This window comes from Stegostoma tigrinum, chromosome 5, assembly GCF_030684315.1.
Source record: "Stegostoma tigrinum isolate sSteTig4 chromosome 5, sSteTig4.hap1, whole genome shotgun sequence".
In the NCBI taxonomy this organism is placed as follows: domain Eukaryota; kingdom Metazoa; phylum Chordata; class Chondrichthyes; order Orectolobiformes; family Stegostomatidae; genus Stegostoma; species Stegostoma tigrinum.
In genome coordinates, this window is record NC_081358.1 from 2,526,023 (window position 1) to 2,547,340 (window position 21,318).

Here is a 21,318-nt window from a genome sequence, read left to right on the forward strand (position 1 = left end):
AAGGACAAATCCTAATGGTAATAAATATTGAATCCAAACATTAAAGGATTTGGGAGCTCTATGAAGGATGGTTTTGTGAACATCTCAATAATCTTGTACATGATTTCTCTGGGCGTATTCATAGACCTGATGAATTTTGTTGGATATTACTCATTTGTACAGGTGGATTTTTGAATCCTAAGAGAATCAAGGACATTGACTCTGTTCAAAATGGAGCTGAACTCAAAGCTTGACTCTATTGAATGGTGAATAGGGGTCATAAAGCATGATCCTATTTCTTGCAAATTACAAATGACAGAGACTAACAGAAAATTAAATTGCTCCGCAGTGATGTCAGCCAAGTAGCTTGTTGTATATTAACGTCACAATGAACACTTTCAACAATGACAGCTGCACAATCCACATACCTGCCATCTGAATTGGGTATAACATAAGCTAGCTTTGCCTCAGTATCAGTGATAATGGGAACTGCAGATGCTGGAGAATCCAAGATAACGAAGTGTGAAGCTGGATGAACACAGCAGGCCAAGCAGCATCTCAGGAGCACAAAAGCTGACGTTTCGGGCCTAGACCCTTCATAAGAGAGCTCTCTGTTGAAGGGTCTAGGCCCAAAACGTCAGCTTTTGTGCTCCTGAGATGCTGCTTAGCCTGCTATGTTCATCCAGCTTCACACTTTGTTATCTTGCCTCAGTATGACATGCTTTAATACAACAGCAGACTTTGAATCAAATAACTATCAGTAAAAATAAATGGATATTTTCAGTTTGAAACTAGCTGTGACTGTAGGTATTAATTCAATATATTTGTTAATGGAGGCTATGAGTAGCTTGCTATAAAACATCCATTAGACAACAGCCACAGAATGAGGTCTTGTTTCATTGTAAAATGAATGACATAATAATTGCTTTTGAACAGTAGTTCTTCATGGAAAGTGGATGAGCTCGGAGGTCAAAACAGTACTACTGATTCTGGAAAGCAATGGCCAACTTTGGCTTTGTATTTTTGATGAATTTTGGACATAGAACAGATTGTCAGAATAAAGCATATGACATGTGACCAGAATCTAATATTATTGGAATAGGATCAACTGACACAGCAAATATTATGCAGGATGGAACTTTTGGGCTGCTGCAGCTTAGAGTTTTTCTCTCTTAAGGACAAAATTGAAGAGCGGTGCTAGGAAGATTCTATACATTTATTCAATTACATTCAGGGACCAGGGTTCATTTATATAGAACTTTCTTTCAAGAGCATAAAGTAATGCCTTGTCATAATACATATTATTTGTGAAAGATAGGACTTAAAGACCATTGCTTGAATTATTTGTTTATCTTCTTGTGGGAAATGTACTCAAAGTGATGCCAATATCAATCTTATTTCCCCATGTGCAGTTCTTACTTAAACATAACATGACGATGATTTCTGTAATTGGTAAATTTAAATCCAGGAATCTCTTTCAGAAAAGTTATTCTTAGAAATAGTGCAGCAGCAAAAGAACTCAGTGTCATTTGGACAGCATCTGCAGCATCAATCTGTTGAACGTATCTGTTCAAGAATAAACATCTATGTAGAGAAACAGTATATTCTACAACCTTACAAAGCACTTACTAATTCCTGGCTATCTTGCATCAGTGGTAGAAATGTAGCCTTCAGTATGCTCATCTCATCAGGGCTCAAATTTTGCCACAGGCCAATCAATTGAACCAATAAATGGGTGCCACTCTTCAGCCTGGTGAAAACTTGGTACAAGTTGGCCTGATTCTCCTCTGCAGCATCACCTAGAGCTGTAAGCTGAAACAAAAGCAACAGTAATTATATAATTTTTAGCCACTATCAAATATAATATTTTCAACAGGATCTCTTTGAAAAAAAATTTGGATCACAAGAGTACTATTAAAAACGCATGCAACTTTACATGGAAAAGGGAAAGGAAATTAAACTTTTATCAATCTCACATAAAAGAACGCATGACAATACAGCATCTCAGGAGCGCAAAAGCTGACTTTACGGGCTTCGGTCCGCCTCCCCCTCTCTCCCTATTTATTTCAGAACCCTCTCCCCATCCCTATCTCTGATGAAGGGTCTAGGCCCGGAACGTCAGCTTTTGTGCTCCTGAGATGCTGCTTGGCCTGCTGTGTTCATCCAGCTTCACACTTTGTTATCACAGAAAAATGAGTGCCTGGACTACAGTCTACTAAGTACTATTATCTAAATTATTATTACTATTATCTAAATCAGATAAGCTTTGTGAAGCACAGGAGAAGAACGTAAGAACGTAAGACTGAGGAGCAAGAGTAGGCAATTCAGCCCCTAGAGCCTACCCTGCTATTTATACAATCATGAATGATTTCAAACAAGATTATGTTCTTAGATTTGAGTGCAATTTCTTCGTTTTCTGGTTGGTATATCATATTTTCACAACCTACCCCAATTTGGACTTTTCACTAGCGGCCATTGTCAAACTTCATAACAACATCCTCAAAAATCATCTGTGTCCATCCATACAGGTTTAATTGAGAACAGTAGATTATCTTTGATTGCGATGCTGGATGCAATGTTGTGTGCATTTTATTTAGCTTATCTGATTTTAATCTGGATTTTAGCATTGAGATCCTATTCAAAAATCTAATCAATTTTCTAGTGTACATTATAATTTCACTAATATGGTAAGAATCTAGAAACCACCAAAGACCATCCAGCCAATTTCTTTCATCAGTCTTGCAGCAAGTGTCCAGATGATTTTCGGTTATGTCGTTCTTTGGCACTGCATTTGCACATTATTGAATCTTATTGACTTCAGAATCTGCTATCTCTCCTTTGAGCATTGATAGTTACCCTTTTACCTGACACTGTTTGGAAGTGTGACCCAAATATTGACAAATATTTTCTAGCAAAGTCCTTGTACTAGGTGTGATCAAATTACCTATTAGTTATATGAGTGTGTGTCTATAGTGAGGCAAGCCAGATTTGAATTATAATCATTTCTAGTCAACTATGAGGGCACTCATATGTAAGAAGTTTAGCTCTAGAATTTTGATGTGCAACATCTACGTATCTGTTGCAGAAAACCTGATTTTGGAATGTGAGCAACATTGCAATTAAAGTGTCAGCTAAGATAGTGTGGGCCTGGAGTTACATATGGGCCAGGCTGGACAGAGTGATATGTTCCCGTCCCTTATCTAACCTGAAGGGCATTCGTAAACCACGTGGATTTTTACAACAAAAACAGCAGCTTTCACAGTTAATTTGTCTGGTACTGAGTTCATGATTACTGTAATCATGGATGATTCCCTGTACTGTAAACATGAAGTTTTATGCTGTTGTCTTCAGGAACTGGTAGGGCTTTTCTCTTGAATTGTAGCAAAATTTTCCATCTGCAAGGTTTTACACTTGCGCTGAGTTATGATCCATATTTGTTGATCGCTCCATCAAGCAAGCTACTACGTTTTGTGTAGAAAGGTAAAGAAACTCTTCTCAGGTGCTTTTTCTTGTGGTTTTTAGGGTTGACCAGGCACCATGGGTATACATCTGTAGCTCTTGATTGGTGGAAGTTGAGAGGTCTGCAGCCAGGGACTGAATTAGAAGGTCCAACCTTGGGGGATTTTTCAGGTCTTCAAAGTTAATTCTCTTGAGGCATTGCCTCTGTTGTTTTGTTGTTTGGAGGACAGGCTGCAAGATACAGCACACTGGATTAAGATGGTGCGAAATCCAGCACTTACTTATCATTATCTATCATGGTCCAAGTAACACAAACATATCTGTTGTCCTTTGCTTGATCAATGACATAATCAAACAGGTACCAATGTTTGGAATGTGGATGTTACCAAGAGATTTTGTATTTGTATTCCCCAGTTCATCCTCGCCTATCACACCATTCTACAATCTGTCATGGCTCTAGCGCTGAAATCCTCGAGGAAGATCAACGTGTCATCTGTTAGAGCGTGGGTTCGGGTTTATTGAGGGTCCGTGTAGAACCACTCTTTTATTTCACATGTTGCTTCAAGAATAGGAATATTATGTGCTGATAACAGCGATATGCTGATTCCTCACTAAAGTGAGCCAAACATACATTAGCTGCCTGTCACCAGTTTGCCAGAAAAGCTTATGAATGTCTTCTTCACCAAAGCATGTGAGAAAATAAGGCTTTCTCTAAATTCTAGGACTATTTTCCATATTCTGATTACTTCCTCTCAATAATACCAGACATAGATGTTGGAATCCATCAATGATTATAATGTGCCTGCTCAGCCTTCTATTTACTGAGGAAAAGAGTAGTTGAAAGACAGGATCTCAAACCCGAATCATGGATTACCAGGCAGCTGTAATCTCTGCACACTAATTATGCTCCAGAGACTTGGGCAACTTAGAGCAAGGATCTCAAAGCATTGGAGAAAAACCACCACAGTGCCTTTGCAAGCTCTTCCAAATCCAGGGAATCCAACAGCAATGCCATCTGCCAAACCAAAATACACAGCTGCAAGGTGAATGGGACGTGTCATTCACATTTTTGAAGTCAGACTTCTGAAGCAACTGCTCTACCTGGTATTTAGTCTTAGCAGAAGACTTCCAGAATGGTAACTGAATACCTTTCAGGATAGTCCCAAAAACATCTCTGAAAAGATCAAACATTTCTGTGACTTATATGATCTGCTGCTCTGCGACCAATCAAAATGGGGAATGTTTAGCTGGGAAGGTTTATCAAACAGGTCAGAAGATTTGAATCAGTGCTGGATTGCATCCTTGGATATTAAAGAAAATGTACACAGAGAAAGTGGATGCACTGGTAGTAATCTTCCTGGAATCCTATACTCTGGGAAACTGGAGGATTGCAAAACTGTCAATGCAACACAATAACTCGAAAAGGGAAAAGGACAAAAAAAATGGCAACTTCAGGCTAGTTTGTTCAGTAAGGTGGGAAGGATGATTCACAGAGTCTACAGAGAGCTGGGCAACTTAACACAGATAGATAATGTAAAACAGTTAAGTGACTGGGCTGAAGCTTGTGTGGAAACTTGTGTGGAAAATGAAGGAAAGTGACTCACAGGTTAAAGCGATCCCAGCCTGTCAGGGCATCAGTCCGTCACAGTCTGACTGTGAGCCAGCCTTGGTGTATGGGTCAATGAGGGACTCAATCCTCCAAGAAAGTGTTCACTCTGTTCAGTAACACACTGAACTTTCGTCTCTCTCAATTCCAGTAACCAGCCACTAATGGACTGATGACTCCAACTTAACCCAGCAAAGTGCCAAACTTCAGCGCAACACCTCAATTCAAAACAGCCTTTTTTTTGTCAATGGTTAATGAATTATGTTAGCTTTTTTGGCCTCCTGCCATAAGGATGTAGAGTTGTTTGTCTTTTTTACACTAACAAAAAAAACCCAAACTGAAAAAGTAATAGAGACCAGCAATAATTTTCCAGTTCTGACATTTCAAATAGTGTACTTAAATAGGTTGTATAAGAATAAACTTAGGAAGCCAGGCATTGTCTTCAAATCTACCAATGAGATGCTAATTTATTTCTTCCCTGCCCTTATTTTAGAATGGTGTTGGGCAAACTTGTTGATGCTGACTTTAGCAATATTATCTGGGACTGGCAACAAATGTAGTAACTCTTCTGAGATGGTATTCTTTCATATAAATGCAGCTGAAACACTAATAACACTAATATTAGCAACTGTGTATCTTCACTTGAATTCTGCTTATCCATTAAATATTTCCTGAGCTGCCTTATATATCATAGAGAAGAAATCTTTTGTTTTTAGATGTGGAATTAACACGTGCAATTGTGTATGGTAACTTTGTTTGGAACAGTCTGTTTCAAGATGGCGTCAGAGTGTGGTGACACCGCCTATATCATGAGAAAATACTTTGCACTGTATCTTTTAATATAAATGAGATAAGAAATCTGAAAGACTGCAGAAAGCTGCAGCACAGAAGGGTCCTCATGCATGAATCACAAAAAGTTCAGTTGTTATTAGGGAAGACAAATGGAATGTTGGGTTGTAAAAATATAAAACCTTGCAGGCACTATTTGATCACACCTGGAATACTGTGAACCATTTTTACTCTCTTGTCTCAGAAAAGATACATTGACATTGGAGGCAGTCCTGAGAAGGGCCACAGGATTGATTCTGGTTTTAGAGGCATTTTCTTATGAGGATATATTGAGTAGGCTGAGTATGTACTCAGTGAGGAAGAATGAGAGATGACCTTATTGAAACATATAAGTTTCTTAGGGTACTCAAGAGAGTAGATGGGGAAAGGTTGCTTCTTCTTGTGGGAGAATCTAGGATCAGACAGCATAATCTCTGAGTAAGAAGTCAGCCATTTGGCACAGAGATGAAGAGGAATTTCTTCTGTCAGAGGGCAGTGTATCTCTGGTATCTTTTACTGCCACAGGATGTAGAGGCTGCGTTACTGTGGTATATTCAAGGCTCAGATAGATAGATTTTTAATCAATAAGAGAATCAAGGAATACAGGGAAAAGACAGAAGTGGAACTGAGGATCATCAGTTAAACCATTATCTAATTGAATGGCAGGGCAGACTTAAAGGGTAAATTACCTACTTCTGCTCTCATGCCGTATGGCCTTATAGTCTTGTATGAACACATGGAGGCAAAGTTGAGATATCAAAGACAGCACACAAAACCACCAAACAACACCCAACACTTCAACTACCAGCTGCCCTGCATGGGGGAGGGACAGCCTAAAATGTATTGAAACACAGCAGGATTGAACTGAGATGCTAAGTCACAATGACTGTCATAGTTAGCAAGAGTTTCAGAATATAAGCGGGGCAGAGATTCACACACTTCATGGCATTAAAAAACCTTTCACATCTAAACTGACATAGCCCACCCTCAAAATTATCCGAGTCAATTTGAAACCACTGATAAGCCACCAGGATTTCACAACCTGCATAACATAATTGAAAATACGTAACAACTATGGGAAGTTGAAGGCTCAGTACAATCCCCCTTATTTAGATAACAAGCTCATATCAGTTGAACATTTCTCTTGTTTTTTTCAGTACCTACTGATCTCATTACCACCGTGTAAATCTCTTTGACTCACCCATTGTTCAGTATGTACTTTATAGCCTAAACTTTTGTACCAAAAATATTAGTAGGGTCAAACTGAGTGCAAAGCCTCTCACCCCCTCCTCCGCAGAAGCACTGAGTACATTGTCTCCAAGATTTGTATTGTTCTCCAAGATTAAGAATCAGTTACACAGTCATTGAAGAAGTTTTACGGACATTTTAGCTGTCTGCCTAACTATTATATCTTTATTCCGTCAGCTCTGTTTGTGAAAAAGGCTAGCTTTGGTTTAAATGAAATGAAATGCATTTGTAAATCCTGGCATTAAACTGACTGAACAGGAGTATTATCAAGCTAAATCAAGCGCAGGTAAGAAACATATGACACACCTCCATGAGATAGCAGATACGAAGAAAATTATACCCTCATGTTTTCAGGATTTCGGCATAACTCCAACATTGAATTATTGTCATTGGGAATGATGGCTGGTGCCAGGTTAACCTCATAAACAGATCAAAGTTTGCAACGGCAATGAAATCAAACTTTGTATGTAAAAGATACTAAATGCTTTGAAAAAATATTCAATCCTTGCCAGCAGAATTCGGGCCCTGTGAGATGGGAAAATGAACCTGAACTAAACATTTTTACTTCAACACTTCTTGTTGTTCTCGATCGGTACTATTTGGAAAGTATAAATAATACTTGACAAAGCCTCCCCTCACATAACTTACTAACAGATATTACTTCATCCTGTGCTAATCTGAAGATAAATGCAGTGGGTATGTGGTATGTAATAACTTATCTATCCCTGAAAGGAATACACTGATAATTAACAGAGGGCATCTCGGGCGTGATAGGAGGTTAGTGCTCACAACTATGGAAAATACAAATCAAAAATACCAATACTATTTCGACCAATTTTTGTATCAGTAAAATGGCTCTCACTTGCTGTTCACCGTTCTGTTTCCTTGACTGCCAGGATCACGAATAACTATGGCTCATTAGCCTTTTCTCCAAATTGGCAGCATTCACTATTTGATCAATGTGTTTTTAAAAGAAGTGATCATAGAAAGTAACAAAACAATGTTGAAGCATAGTATATATTTTTTATATTTTATTTAAAATAGAATTGACAGCTTCCTTAAAAATTACATTCTAGTATCGAACTGTGCACACCAGTGCAAAAATAACTTTACATAATCTTGGGACATTCCACAATATTCTGAAAGGCACTTAGTGCTGTAATGTGAGCAAAACAGCAGTCAATCCCACAAACATCAATTCAATGAATGTCAAAACTACTTCAGCTTTGGTTGAGGAATAAATATTGGTCAGGGGAGAGGTTAGAATGACGTCAATCAGGCGGACCTCATGAAATATAAGTTCCCTGATTCACACTGGCACACGTCCTAGGGGAGGGACCTACAGCCCCTTTCTTGGCATGAGGTGGTCATTGTCCTGCTGCCAAAGAAGGGAACCTTTGTTCCCTTAAGAACTGGTGTCCAGTCTTCCTCCTCAGCATGGATTATAACATTCTTGCCTGAGCGTTGGTTTCTTACCTGGCATCTGTGCTGGACCACATGATCCACCCTGACCAGTCATACACACCCTGGGCTGGAGGATTCATGACAATGTCCATCTGTTCTGGGACCTGATCCATTTCTGTCAGAGGACTGGTCTGTTGAGTGCCTTCCTGTCTCTCAATCAGGAGAAGGAATTCGACAGGTCGATCTGCTCAGGGCCCTGCAGGCATTCGGGTTCAGGAGAGAGTTTACTGCCCAGATGTAAATTTTATACATCACAGCAGAGTGTCTGGTTAAAGTTAATAGGTCCCTGACAGTGCACCTTCACTTCAAGAGGGCTGCCCTGTATCCGGTCAGCTGTATTCCCTATGTGTGGAACCTTTCTTGTGCCTTTTGCGGATGAGGTTGTTGGGGCTGGTTCTGCATGGGCCAGGCGCAGGCACGGTCCTTCCCAGTTATGCCAATGATGTGCTCCTGGTGTTCACTGACCCAGCTGACCTGGGAAGGCAGCACGGGTATCAGTCAGTGTACTCGGCGGCAACATCCACCTGGGCCAACTGGGCCAAATGTCCTGGCCTCCAAGATAACAAGGTGTGGAACTGGATGAACACAGCAGGCCAAGCAGCATCTTAGGGGCAAGAAAGCTGACGTTTCGAGCCTAGATCCTTCATCAGAAAATGACCACCTTCCTTAATAGAGAGTGTCAGAAACTGTACTCCTCGTTGCTCTGTGGTGGGTGGGCTCTCTGCCAGAGGAGCTACAGGGGTTCAGCTGGAGCACCACCACTTCTTTTCTATGTTCTATACAGCAGAGTCATTAGTGTTATTTAAGCGACGGCTGGACATGCACATGGACTGCAGCGAATTGAGGGGAATGTAGGTTAGGTTATTTTATTTTTGGATTAGGATTATTCCACGGCACAACATCGTGGGCCAAAGGGCCTGTACCGTGCTGTACTTTTCTATGATCTATGTTCTATGTTCTATCTCCTCTATCTCGGACCAGCTGAGGGATCCTGGTCAGCAAATTGGCAGGAGCTGGAGGCCAAAGACTAGGCTCGCTTAGGCTGCAGCACAGGCCTGCTCCTAGTGCCGTCTTACAGGAGCCGAGTGCTGCTCCTAAACCAGCTGGTGGCCTCCATGTTGTGGTCCCAGCTAGTCCCTTTGGTCCCTCCTTCTGTTTTTGTCGCTGACATCCAGAGAACGTTGGTTCACTTTTTCTGGGACATAAAGCCACAGTGGGTCATGGCACAACTTCTGAGACTCTCCATTTAGGAGGGTGGTCAGTCACTGGTGTACATCCACACCCAGGTGGTGGCTCTCCACCTTCAGCGATAACCTTGACGTTGATCCTCCTCCTCGGTGCTGCATCCCGGCAATGTAATTTTTCCACCAGGTGCATAGACTCACTGACGACATGCAGCTCCTGTTTATCGACCACAAGGGTTTGCAAGTTGCCCTCGAGACGTTGCCTGTGTTTTACCAGGACTCGATCACTGTCTGGGATATGGTTGATTTGTGCCAGGCTTACTCTCCATCAGGAGTGGCGACTATCATCAGAGAGCTGTTGCTCAGGATTCCATGCCTCTACAATTGCAGGTACAAGTGGCTGGCGGAAGTGAGGGCTGTGGCTGAAGGGATGACCAGGTTTGGGCATCTGCTGGAGGATGCTCAGGTGTGCAGTTGGATCCTGGAGTACACCCCTGCTTTCACATTGGCCCCGGGATCCTGCACTTCCCCTGGGAGCCTCTGCCTCACAACCTAAGCCACTTGCAGAACACAGGAAGCATGATTTTAGACGGGTACCTGGACACGACTTGATGTGCCCATTTACCACCGAATGGTGGAAATCCTGAGTGAAGGGCTCTCTATGTGGGAGTCCTCCCTCTTTCCCATGGGGAATCTGGGATGGAAGGTGTTGAGTGCAGCAGTCCTGTGCAACTCCCAGCCCAAGTGTTTGTTTCGTGGCACTGTGCAGTCTGTGGATCATGTGTATATTGAAGGTGGGCATTGGAACTCCATTTTTAATTATCGCAAAGATCATATTCTCTGCATTTGGTAGCACTTGTGCCCCACACTCCTGATCTTTGGGCGCCTGGTGCAGAGAGGAGTGGGCAGGTCAGAGGATCTCCTCATGGGTCTGTTCCTGGGCCTGGCCAAGCTGGTCATTAACAAGTCCAGGCAGCGGGCCGTGGAGGTAGTCATTTATGCTGACTGCCTGCCCCTCTTCCATGGCTGTGTTTGAGCCCTGGTGTCCCTGGAAAGGAAGCATGTGGTGTCCACCAATGCTGTCCATGCCATCAGGGAGAGGTGGGCACTGGGGAAAGGTGGAATGCTTTATTTCCCTCCTTGAGAGGCGGCATTACAAACTTTTCACTGCACTCAATGAAGTGTATGTGACTACAAAGGCTCGGCTCAGCTCTTTTCTCCTTTCCTCTCATTTTCTCTCCTCTCCTCTTCTCCCCTCCCCTCCTCTCCCCTTCTCTACCCACCCCTCTTCTCCTCTCCTCTCCTCTTCTCCCCTCCCCTCCTCTCCCCTTCTCTACCCACCCCTCTTCTCCTCTCCTCTCCTCTTCTCCCCTCCCCTCTTCTCCTCTCCTCTCTCCTCACCTCTCCCCTCCCTTCCTCTCCTCTTCTTTGTATGACACAAAGCTGGGTGGCAGTGTGAGACGTGAGGAGCATGTTATGAGAATACAGGGTGACTTGGAGAGGGTAGGTGAGTGGACGGATGCATGGCAGGTGCAGTTTAATGTGGATAAATGTGTGGTTATACACTTTGGTGGCAAGAACAGGAAGGCAGATTACTATCTCAATGGAGTCAAATTAGGTAAAGGGGAAGTACAACAAGATCTAATGTTCTTGTACATCAGTCAATGAAAGCAAGCATGCAGGTACAGCAGGCAGTGAAGAAAGCTAATAGCATGCTGGCCTTCATAACAAGAGGAATTGAGTATAGGAGCAAAGAGGTCCTTCTGCAGCTGTATAGGGCCCTGGTGAGACCCCTCCTGGAGTACTGTGTGCAGTTTTTGTCTCCAAATTTGAGGAAGGACATTCCTGCTATTGAGGGAGTGCAGCATAGGTTCACGAGGTCAATTCCCAGAATGGCAGGGCTATCATATGTTGAAAGATTGGAGCAACTGGGCTTGTATACACAAGTTTAGAAAGATGAGAGGGGATCTGATTGAGACGTACAAGATTATTAAGGGATTGGACACTGTGGAGGCAGGAAGCATGTTTCCGCTGACGGGTGAGTCCAGGACCAGAGGACACAGTGGATAGAGCTCTTATAGATAGTGGAATCAAGGGTTATGGGGATAAGGCAGGAACAGGATACTGATTGCGGATGATCAGCCATGATCATAATGAATGGTGGTGCTGGCTCGAATGGCCTACTCCAGCACCTATTGTCTATTGTCTCTCCTCAGTGATGGGATGTGGAGCTATTTCAGGAAGGTTGATAGGTCTCATCTGGAAGAGATATTGGCGCATGCCTACTATGTGGCGCGATAAAGCTGAGACTCTGGTCTGAGAACTTGGATAATTGTGAAATTAATTCATGTGGCTATATTATCGTGTATAGGACATCTGACAAGTCAGCATTCCTGAAACCAACTAATGCTGAAGGATACTTAGATCTCCCGAACGAGCTTCGGGTCATGAAATGCCTAGTACAAGCATGTCATATTATAAACATCCAGTCAATACTTTAAAAGTGAGTCATACACAAGCTGCTCATAAGGTTGCTGCAAATCATCTGGGCTACAAACAGTAACAATTCTTTAGCAATGCCTAATAAATATAGACAATCACATGATCTCAGTAATTCACATGTCCGTTTGTTTAGATTAGATTAGATTCCATACAGTGTGGAAACAGGCCCTTCAGCCCAACAAGTCCATGCCGCCCCTTGCAGCATCCTACCCAGACACATCCCCCTATAAGCCACATACCCCTGAACACTACAGGCAATTTAGCATGGCCATTTCAACTAGCCTGCACATCTTTGGATTGTGGGAGGAAACCGGAGCACCCGGAGGAAACACACGTAGACACGGGGAGAACGTGCAAGCTCCGGACAGACAGTCACCCAAGGCTGGAATCGAACCCAGATCCCTGGCGCTGTGAGGCTGCAGTGCTAACCAGAGCTACCGTGACGACTCATGAGCAGAGTGGACCACTTGGGTCTCTCCGTGCTGCGCCTTAATTCAATTAGATCATGGGGGTCTTCTACCTTAACACCAGCAATCCCTTGATTTTTTTAACATCTAGAAAATCTGTTGATTTAGGTCTTGCGCATATTTAATGATTGAAGTTCCATAGCCCTCTGGGGAAGAGAATTCCAAATATTCACCACATCTTCAACTGAAGAAATTCCTCATCTCAGTCCTAAATGTTCCACCTTTCATTCTGAGAGCAATGTCCACTTGTTCCAGATACCCCTGCCAGGGGAAACATCCTTCCTCATCTACGCCAAACCATTCAAGATTACCACTTATTCTCCTGAACTCTAGAGAATATAGACCCAGTCTCCTCCATCTCTCCTCAAAAGGACAACTCCATCATCCCGTGGATCTGTCTGGAGAACCTTCACTGTACCTCTATGACTAGTGTATGCTTCCTAAGGTAAAACAGACCAAAACTGAAAATAATAAATCCTAGTCTTACCCAGGCTGGATATAAAACTCAGTAAAGAATCTCTACTAAATGCCCTTGTGATGAAGGCCGGCAAACCATTTGCCACCCTCACTGCTTGCTACCACTTGTTAGCTTTCAGTGACTCAAAAACACAAACTCCCTTTCAACATCAACACTTCCCAAGTTATCACAATTTAAGACTTACAGTACTTTGCATTTCTAGCAAAGTGGATAATGTCTTACTTTTCCACATTATATTCTATCTTGCATGTTCTTGCTCACTCACTTAGCCAATCTAAATTCACATTAAGCTCTTTGCATCCTCCTCACAACTCCCATTCCCATCTAGTTTAGTGTCATCAAACTTGGAAATACTACAGTTTGGTCCGCACAGCCAAATCATTCCTGCAGGTTTAAAAATAGCTGGGGCCCAAACACTGATCCTTGGACTCTGCTAGTCACAGCCTGCCAAATTTAGAATGACTAATAAGGGCTAATTCAAGGAGACTATGGGCCGAATCTTATTGGAGCCTGAATTATCATGGCAAGAAATGTGGCAAAATCACTCAAGACATTGAGGCCCATCTCAGTGTTAGGAATGACCTGTTGCACCATTTAATTAAATTCCAGGCATTAAGACAAGCTTCTTGCTAGAGACTGAGCTATTAATTAAGCAGGGTTATTGCTTGTTAAGGACATTAATTGCATATCTTGCCTCAGTAAATAAGGTGCACAGGATTCTGAACATGGAAGTCAGAACGAACACTAGATAAATGCAACTTGCTCCTGGTTATGAACAGTCTCCACTTTACTCGCCATTAAACAGCACCTTGGAGCACTAGCCACATGATCTTTAACTCGTCTTTGTCTACAGGAATAGTGCCAGGCGACTGGAGGATAGCAAATGTGGTCCCCTGTTCAAGAAGGGGAGTAGAGACAACCCTGGTAATTATAGACCAGTGAGCCTTACCTCAGTTGTTGGTAAAGTGTTGGAAAAGGTTATAAGGGATAGGATTTATAATCATCTAGAAAAGAATAAATTGATTAGGGATAGTCAGCACGGTTTTGTGAAGGGAAGGTCGTGCCTCACAAACCTTATTGAGTTCTTTGAGAAGGTGACCAAACAGGTAGATGAGAGTAAACCGGTTGATGTGGTGTATATGGATTTCAACAAGGCGTTCGATAAGGTTCCCCACAATAGGCTATTGTACAAAATGTGGAGGAATGAGATTGTGGGAGATATAGCAGTTTGGATTGGAAATTGGCTTGCTGAAAGAAGACAGAGGGTGGTAGTTGATGGGAAATGTTCATCCTGGAGACCAGTTACTAGTGGTGCACTGCAAGGGTCAGTGTTGGGTCCACTGCTGTTTGTCATTTTTATAAATGACCTGAGTGAGGGCATAGAAGGATAGGTTGGTAAATTTGCAGACGACACTAAGGTCGGTGGAGTTGTGGATAGTGACGAAGGATGCTGTAGGTTGCAGAGAGACATAGATAAGCTGCAGAGCTGGGCTGAGAGGTGGCAAATGGAGTTTAATGCAGGCAAGTGTGAGGTGATGCACTCCGGTAGGAGTAACCAGAAGGCAAAGTACTGGGCTAATGGTAAGATTCTTAGTAGTGTAGATGAGCAGAGAGATCTCGGAGTCCATGTACACAGATCCTTGAAAGTTGCAACCCAGGTTGACAGGGCTGTTCAGAAGGCATACAGTGTTTTAGCTTTTATTAATAGAGGGATCGAGTTCCGGAACCAAGAGGTTATGGTGAAGCTGTATAAAACTCTGGTGTGTCCGCACTTGGAGTATTGCGTACAGTTCTGGTCACCGCATTATAAGAAGGATGTGGAAGCTTTGGAAAGGGTGCAGAGGAGATTTACTAGGATGTTGCCTGGTATGGAGGGAAGGTCTTACGGGGAAAGGCTGAGGGACTTGAGGCTGTTTTCATTAGAGAGAAGAAGGTTGAGAGGTGACTTAATTGAAACATATAAAATAATCAGAGGGTTGGATAGGGAGAGCCTTTTTCCCAGGATGGTGACGGCGAGCATGAGGGGGCATAGCTTTAAATTGAGGGGTGAAAGATATCGGACAGATGTCAGAGGTAGTTTCTTTACTCAGAGTAGTAAGGGAATGGAACGCTTTGCCTGCAACGGTAGTAGATTCGCCAACTTTAGGTACATTTAAGTCGTCATTGGATAAGCATATGGACGTACATGGAATAGTGTAGGTTAGATGGGCTTGAGATCGACATGACAGGTCGGCACAACATCGAGGGCCGAAGGGCCTGTACTGTGCTGTAATGTTCTATGTTCTTTGTACCCCTCATCCACCAATATTTGTCCACAATATTTTCCATCCGTCATGAACCTCATGGGTGCTTAAGAAGCAGAGACCTGTATTGCAGGGCACACTAACATTGAACGACTGCTGGAAAGGTATCTTGTGCCTAGGGACAGGTACTGAGCTCACAGACAGACCATCTCAGGCTGTTCATTTACTCATTTTGTGCTTACTTGCATGCTCATTGTTTCATTGCCCTGCCTTGCCATGCCTATTAGCACAATCACACAACTAGGCACTGACCATCTCTAACTTGAATGTCCCTTGACATCCAATGGTGTTATCAGCAGTGGTGTATCGCCCGACTGTCAACATCCTAGGGGTAACCACTGAGCAGGAATGGAACTGGACGGGCCATGTAATTACAGTGGATACAAAAGTCGGTCAGAGGCTAGATATCCTGCTACAAATAACTCACTTCCTGACTTCCCAAATCTTGTCCACCATCTACAAGGCACAAATTAGGAATGTGGTGAAATACTCCCCACTTTCCTGGATGGGTGCAGTTTCAGCAACACTCATGAATCTTGACACCATCCAGGGCAAAGCAGCCCGCTCAACTGGTACCATATTCACTCTCTCCCTGACCAACACTCATCTGTAAGATACATGGCTCCTTAGACAGCACCCACAACCACTTCCATCTCAAAGAACATGGAGACCAGATCCATGGGAACACCACCACCGCTTGCAGGTTCATCTCCAAGCCACTCACCATCCTGAGTTAGAAATAAAATCACCATTACTTTAGTGTCACTGGCTCAAAACTTATGAATTCCCTCCCTATCAGCATTGTGGATCTAACTATAATACATGGACAGCAGCAGTTCCAGAAGGCAGTTCACCACCACTTTCTCAACAGCAACTAGAAATGGTAACTAAATACAGACAGTGATGCCAACTTCTCATGAATGAATAAAAAGTAGCAGCACGCATTGCTGCTCAGCAGTCTTCATTCAAGGGGGTCATACATCTTGCTGAATGGCAGTGTGCTTCGTCAGTCTTACATTTGCACCATGTGCCAGCGGCTTACGCAGTGAATTCACTGCATGCTCTGCAAATAAGCAGCAAGAGTTGGTCTTGAGAGAGTAAACCTCACTTAAGTTGACAGAGGCATTAGTCAGGGGGTCCTGACACAGTTCGTCAAGTGCAGCTTCTGTTACCACTCCAGGAGATTGGCCACAATGGGGTGTCCAGGTGGGGTGTTCTTGGTAAGGAGGTCGACACCTCTGCAGTCCAGAGCGCGTCACCATCAGTGTGGGGGTTGCTCACATAGTTGACCATATGTACAAGAATCAGTCAGGGATCTAGACATATCTCGCCTGGAGCTGTCCAATTAGGTTATTCAAGGGGATGGGCCACAGTCAGTCCACTGATTCTGTCCAGAGAAACAAGGGGAAGGAAAGATTGGGGATCAAGGGGACTTGCTTGCACAGGAAAGAGTCTTGAGAACCTACTCATGGATTGTGATCGGAGGCTGCAAATTAGTTTGGGAAGATTACAAGGAAGATGATATGTGAAGGGGAAACAGCACTTTTAAGGGGGAAGATGTGGCAAAGCATGGACGAGAATGGGATAAGGCAAGATGGGGCTGTCTATGGTCAGGAGCACCCTAGCTTTACTGGGGGAACAGTATATGACCCACATGGCCACATCATATGTTAAGGGTGGAGGGGAAAGGTGGGTGGATACAGGCCCAGATAAATGGGTTGTGTAGGGACTGGGGAGCTGACATTTCTAGAGAGTTCATGTGAAATGCTTTCAGGAAGGATAGCTGGATGTTCAGAGGCCTTACTGGTGCATAGAGATGGAGGCTAGAGACCATTGCCCATAAAAGCTTGTTGTTGCTTTACATCTTGCTGGAAATCAAACCTATGCAATATGAAAGAAAATGGCTACAACCATACCAGGAGTCAGCAGGGTAAGTCTCTCGATTTGAGAAGGAGGGGGCTGAAAGATCAACCAATGTGAGGCCCTTCAGAGAGCAAGAACATTACACACAGATCCATGTGCTGTACAGAACACAGATCTGTGGGGTTCCACATCCTTGGTAATCTGAATAAGCTCGTTCCCTGTACGCTGTGCACGTCCCTGACCCACACATTGCTGACCATCTCATTGACACTATCAGTTTTGCGAACAGAGATTTGGGATGTTTGACCAAGAGGGGAAAAAGTACCAGCAGAATCCATTGTCCTGTATAAGCTTTGGTATTCTTGATCAGATTTTTCTTTCTTTCTTTCTTTCCTTCCTTCTATGTCTCAGTGTTGCTTCTGGCTCTGAAGCTGGGCCAGGGGCAGACTGCTTGAGAATGGTGTCCCTTGGCCCTGGAGGCTCAGTCAGGTGATCCCAAGGGTGCCTGCATCTGGAGAACCCAGACATGCTCAAATCTGCCTCAACTTGAACTTTAATGAGTTGGGGTGGCACGCATGGTGGAGGTGGATGGCCCAGCAACCACTGGAGTATGCACAAAATGTAAAAATCAGCTCCATGGAGATTGCAAACTACTTGTATTCATGTTTCATTATTGGGTAAAAGCAAGATCAAAACTCAATAGCCACTGTGAATTTTCCAATGCATCATGATGGCCTCTACCCATCCAATTTAAACTTGTGAAAACCCATATGCTGAGACAGCCAGATTTTTGTCTTTTTTACAAAGCCCTGTGTCCCCTAACATGTTTCAACCTCATATTCACCTGAGTGTCAACTTTGGAATTTCACAATTTCCAAAGTCATCATAAAGTTAAAGATTAAAAAAAACACACACATGAAAAAAATGGGTGTTGTGCAGAAAGGAATAGATTGTGAAAACTGAGATAATAAGGTGTACAGGTGGATGAACACAACAGGCCAAGCAGCATCAGAGGAGTAGGACAGCTGATGTTTCAGGCCTAGACCAAACATCAGCTCTCCTGCTCCTCTGATGCTGCTTGGTCCGCTATGTTCATCCAACTCTACATCTTGTTTTCAGATTCTCCAGCATCTGCAGTTCCTACTATCTCTGAAACAGATTGTGAAAGCCTCTTTGTAGGATATGTGGAACAGTCCCTCTTCCACACCTACGCTGGTCCCAAGCCACACCTCTTCCTCTGTTAAATTGATGATTGTATCGACACCGCCTCTTGCTCCCAAGAGGAGCTCGAACAGTTCATCCGCTTCACCAACACCTTCCACCCCAACCTCAAGTTCACCTGAGCCATCTCCAACACATCCCTCACCTTCCTGGACCTCTCGGTCTCCATCTCAGGCAACCAGCTAGAAACTGATGTCCATTTCAAGCCCACCGACTCCCACAGCTACCTAGAATACACCTCCTCCCACCCACCCTCCTGCAAAAATTCCATCCCCTATTCCAATTCCTTCGCCTCCACCACATCTGCTCCCAGGATGAGGCATTCCACTCCCGCACATCCCAGATGTCCACGGTCTTCAAGGACCGCAACTACGCCCCCCCCCCCCCCCACCCCGCAGTGGTCGAGAATGCCCTTGACCGTCTCTCCCGCATTTCCTGCGACACATCCCTCACACCCTGCCCCCGCAATAACCACCCTAAGAGAATCCCCCTCGTTCTCACATACCACCCCACCAACCTCCGGATACAACATCCTCCAACACTTCCACCATCTACAATCCGACCCCACCACCCAAGACATTTTTCCATCCCCACCTTTGTCTGCCTTCTGGAGAGACCACTCTCTCCGTGACTCCCTTGTCCACTCCACACTCCCCTCCAACCCCACCACACCCGGCACCTTCCCCTGCAACTGCAGGAAGTGCTACACTTGCCCCCACACCTCCTCCCTCACCCCCATCCCAGGCCCCAAGATGACTTTCCATATTAAGCAGATGTTCACCTGCACATCTGTCAATGTGGTATACTGTATCCGCTGTACCCGTTGTGGCTTCCTCTACATTGGGAAAACCAAGCGGAGGCTTGGAGGCCGCTTTGCAGAACACCTCCGCTCGGTTTGCAATAAACAACTGCACCTCCCAGTCGCGAACCATTTTAATTCCCCCTCCCATTCTTTAGATGACATGTCCATCATGGGCCTCCTGCAGTGCCACAATGATGCCACCCGAAGGTTGCAGAAACAGCAACTCATATTCCGCTTGGGAGCCCTGCAACTCAATGGTATCAATGTGGACTTCACAAGCTTCAAAATCTCCCCTTTCCCCACTGCATCCCAAAACCAGCCAAGCTTGTCTCCTCCCCGCACTGCATCCCAAAACCAGTCCAGCTCATCCCCACTTCCTTAACCTGTTCTTCCTCTCACCCATCCCCTCCTCCCACCTCAAGCTGCACCTCCATTTCCTACCTACTAACCTCATCCTGCCTCCTTAACCTGTCCGTCCTCCCTGGACTGACCTATCCCCTCCCCACCTCCCCACCTATACACTCCTCTCCACCTATCTTCTCCTCTATCCATCTGCGGCCCCTCTCCCCCTGTCTCCCTATTTACTTCAGAACCCTCTCCCCACACCCCTCTCTGATGAAGGGTCTAGGCCCAAAACGTCAGCTTTTGTGCTCCTGAGATGCTGCTTGGCCTGCTGTGTTCATCCAGCTTCACACTTTGTTATCTGTGAAAGCTGTTTAGTGGTTCCTGTTCACTGGGCTGTTGAGAAGATTCTTATGATTCTTGTGCTGTTCGGAATGCTGCTTCTCAGTCTTCCAAACATTTTCATGATAATGGTTTTCTCATTAATACAAACAATTTTGAATCATTATTATGTGACTGTTAAAATTATTACTATACTTTTGGATAATGCAATAGATTTCTGGCACAAATCAGGATCAGTCAATGTAAAATACAGTCGGATGGGTGAAGACTCATGTGGTGCATTAACACTGACATAAACACATTGAGGGGTGTGTTTCGAAGCAGATAAAGCAGGCTATGTTGTAATATTCCATGAAATGTTATGTAATACACAAATGTTGCATTTACAAATGGAAAAAGAACTCAAAGGGTGGACAATGAGAGTCTTTTTCCGAGGATGATGATGTCAGCTTGTATGAGGGGACATAGCTACAAATTGAGGGGTGATAGATTTAAGACAGATGTCAGAGGCAGGTTCTTTATTCAGAGAGTGGTAAGGGCGTGGAACGCTCTGCCTGCCAATGTAGTTAACTCAGCCACATTAGGGGCATTTAAACAGTCCTTGGATAAGCATATGGATAATGATGGGATAGTGTAGGGGGAGGGGCTTAGATTAGTTCACAGGTCGGCACAACATCGAGGGCCGAAGGGCCTGTTCTGCGCTGTATTGTTCTATGTTCTAAAGATAAAACTTCTTACTTAAAACATAACAAAGCAGATGATAATAACTTCTGGAAAAATCTTATGTTTACATTTTGTAATCTTTGCAATACTGTGTTCATTCCTGGCCTCCCTGCTCTCGGAAGGGTGTTATGAAACTTGAAAGGATTCAGGAAAGATTTGCAAGGCTGTTGCCAGGGTTGGAGGGATTGAGCTTTAGGTAGAGGGCGAATAGACTGAGGCTATTTTCCCTGGAGCATCAGAGGCTGAGCGGTGACCTTTTAGAAGGTTATAAAATCATTAGGGGCACAAATAGGGAGAAAAGCCAAGGTCTTTTTCACAGGGCAGCGGAGTCCAAAACTAGAGGGCATTGGGTTAAGGTGAGAGGGACAGAATTTAAAAGGGGCCGAAGGGACAACTTTTCCACACAGAGGGTGGTGCGTGTATGGAACGAGCTGCCAGAGGAAGTGATGCAGGTAGGTACAATTACAACATTTAAAAGGCAACTGGATGGGTACATGAATAGGAAAG

General features: G+C 43.9%; 1 protein-coding gene across 9 annotated transcripts in view; it reads right to left on the minus strand.

Moving 5' to 3' along the window:
- Positions 1-21,318, minus strand: part of bbs9 (Bardet-Biedl syndrome 9) — a 519,061-nt gene that overhangs the window by 224,572 nt on the left and 273,171 nt on the right. For all 9 annotated transcript variants that reach the window (XM_048530080.1, XM_048530078.1, XM_048530076.1 and 6 more), the window contains one exon: positions 1,609-1,791. In XM_048530080.1, the coding sequence (XP_048386037.1) occupies positions 1,609-1,791 (183 nt within the window). The remainder of the gene's footprint in view (positions 1-1,608; positions 1,792-21,318) is intronic.